Source organism: Morone saxatilis, unplaced genomic scaffold (assembly GCF_004916995.1).
Source record: "Morone saxatilis isolate NCDOM2014 unplaced genomic scaffold, NCSU_SB_2.0 Contig15, whole genome shotgun sequence".
NCBI classification, from domain to species: domain Eukaryota; kingdom Metazoa; phylum Chordata; class Actinopteri; family Moronidae; genus Morone; species Morone saxatilis.
Window position 1 is genome coordinate 18,927,817 of NW_023339707.1, and position 568 is coordinate 18,928,384.

The 568-nt window shown below is 50.7% G+C and overlaps 1 protein-coding gene across 1 annotated transcript in view; it reads right to left on the minus strand.

The window, feature by feature from the left end:
• The window catches only part of cacnb3a (calcium channel, voltage-dependent, beta 3a), a 20,207-nt gene that overhangs the window by 2,860 nt on the left and 16,779 nt on the right, over nucleotides 1-568 (minus strand). Inside the window, exon 14 of the mRNA XM_035656511.1 lies at nucleotides 3-194. Coding sequence (XP_035512404.1) covers nucleotides 3-194 — 192 coding nt within the window. The remainder of the gene's footprint in view (nucleotides 1-2; nucleotides 195-568) is intronic.

The following is a 568-nucleotide window of genomic DNA, read 5'->3' on the forward strand; positions in this document are numbered from 1 at the left end:
TCCTCCTCCTCTTCGTCCTCCTCGCCCACCCTGTGGCACGGGCTCCCCCTCCGGCCGCGAGACAGGGAGTCGCTGGCCTCGTCGGACGGCATAAGACTGTCCTGCTCCAAGGGGGAGTGGGCCTCCTCGCCTGCCTCCTCCTCCTCGTCGCCCTCCAAGCCCACCGCCTCGCAAGGCTGCGGCTGGTTCTTGTTCTGGAGGATTCGAGGAGTCGCAGGAGGGAGAAGAACGAAAGAAAGAGGGTCAAAAGAAGGCTCCATCTCAAATAGCTTCACACTGTCTGAAAAACTTTCATAGACAACCAACACACAGAGGGTAGACAAATAACACTACATCAAGAAGGACTTTGAAGGAAATCTCCCTTAAAACAACACTCACACGCCCGTTTGTGGTTTTGTTGTGGTATTGGTTGCTACACTTGTTCCTCTAGTTTTCACACCGGCCACAAAGAGATCCCTTCCTAAAGGATTTGCAACTCCAGAGCAAACTTCTGAGCAATTGCAATTGAGACACGGTCTTGTTAACAATGAGCTATTGTGATACTTGATCCATTATATATATATATATA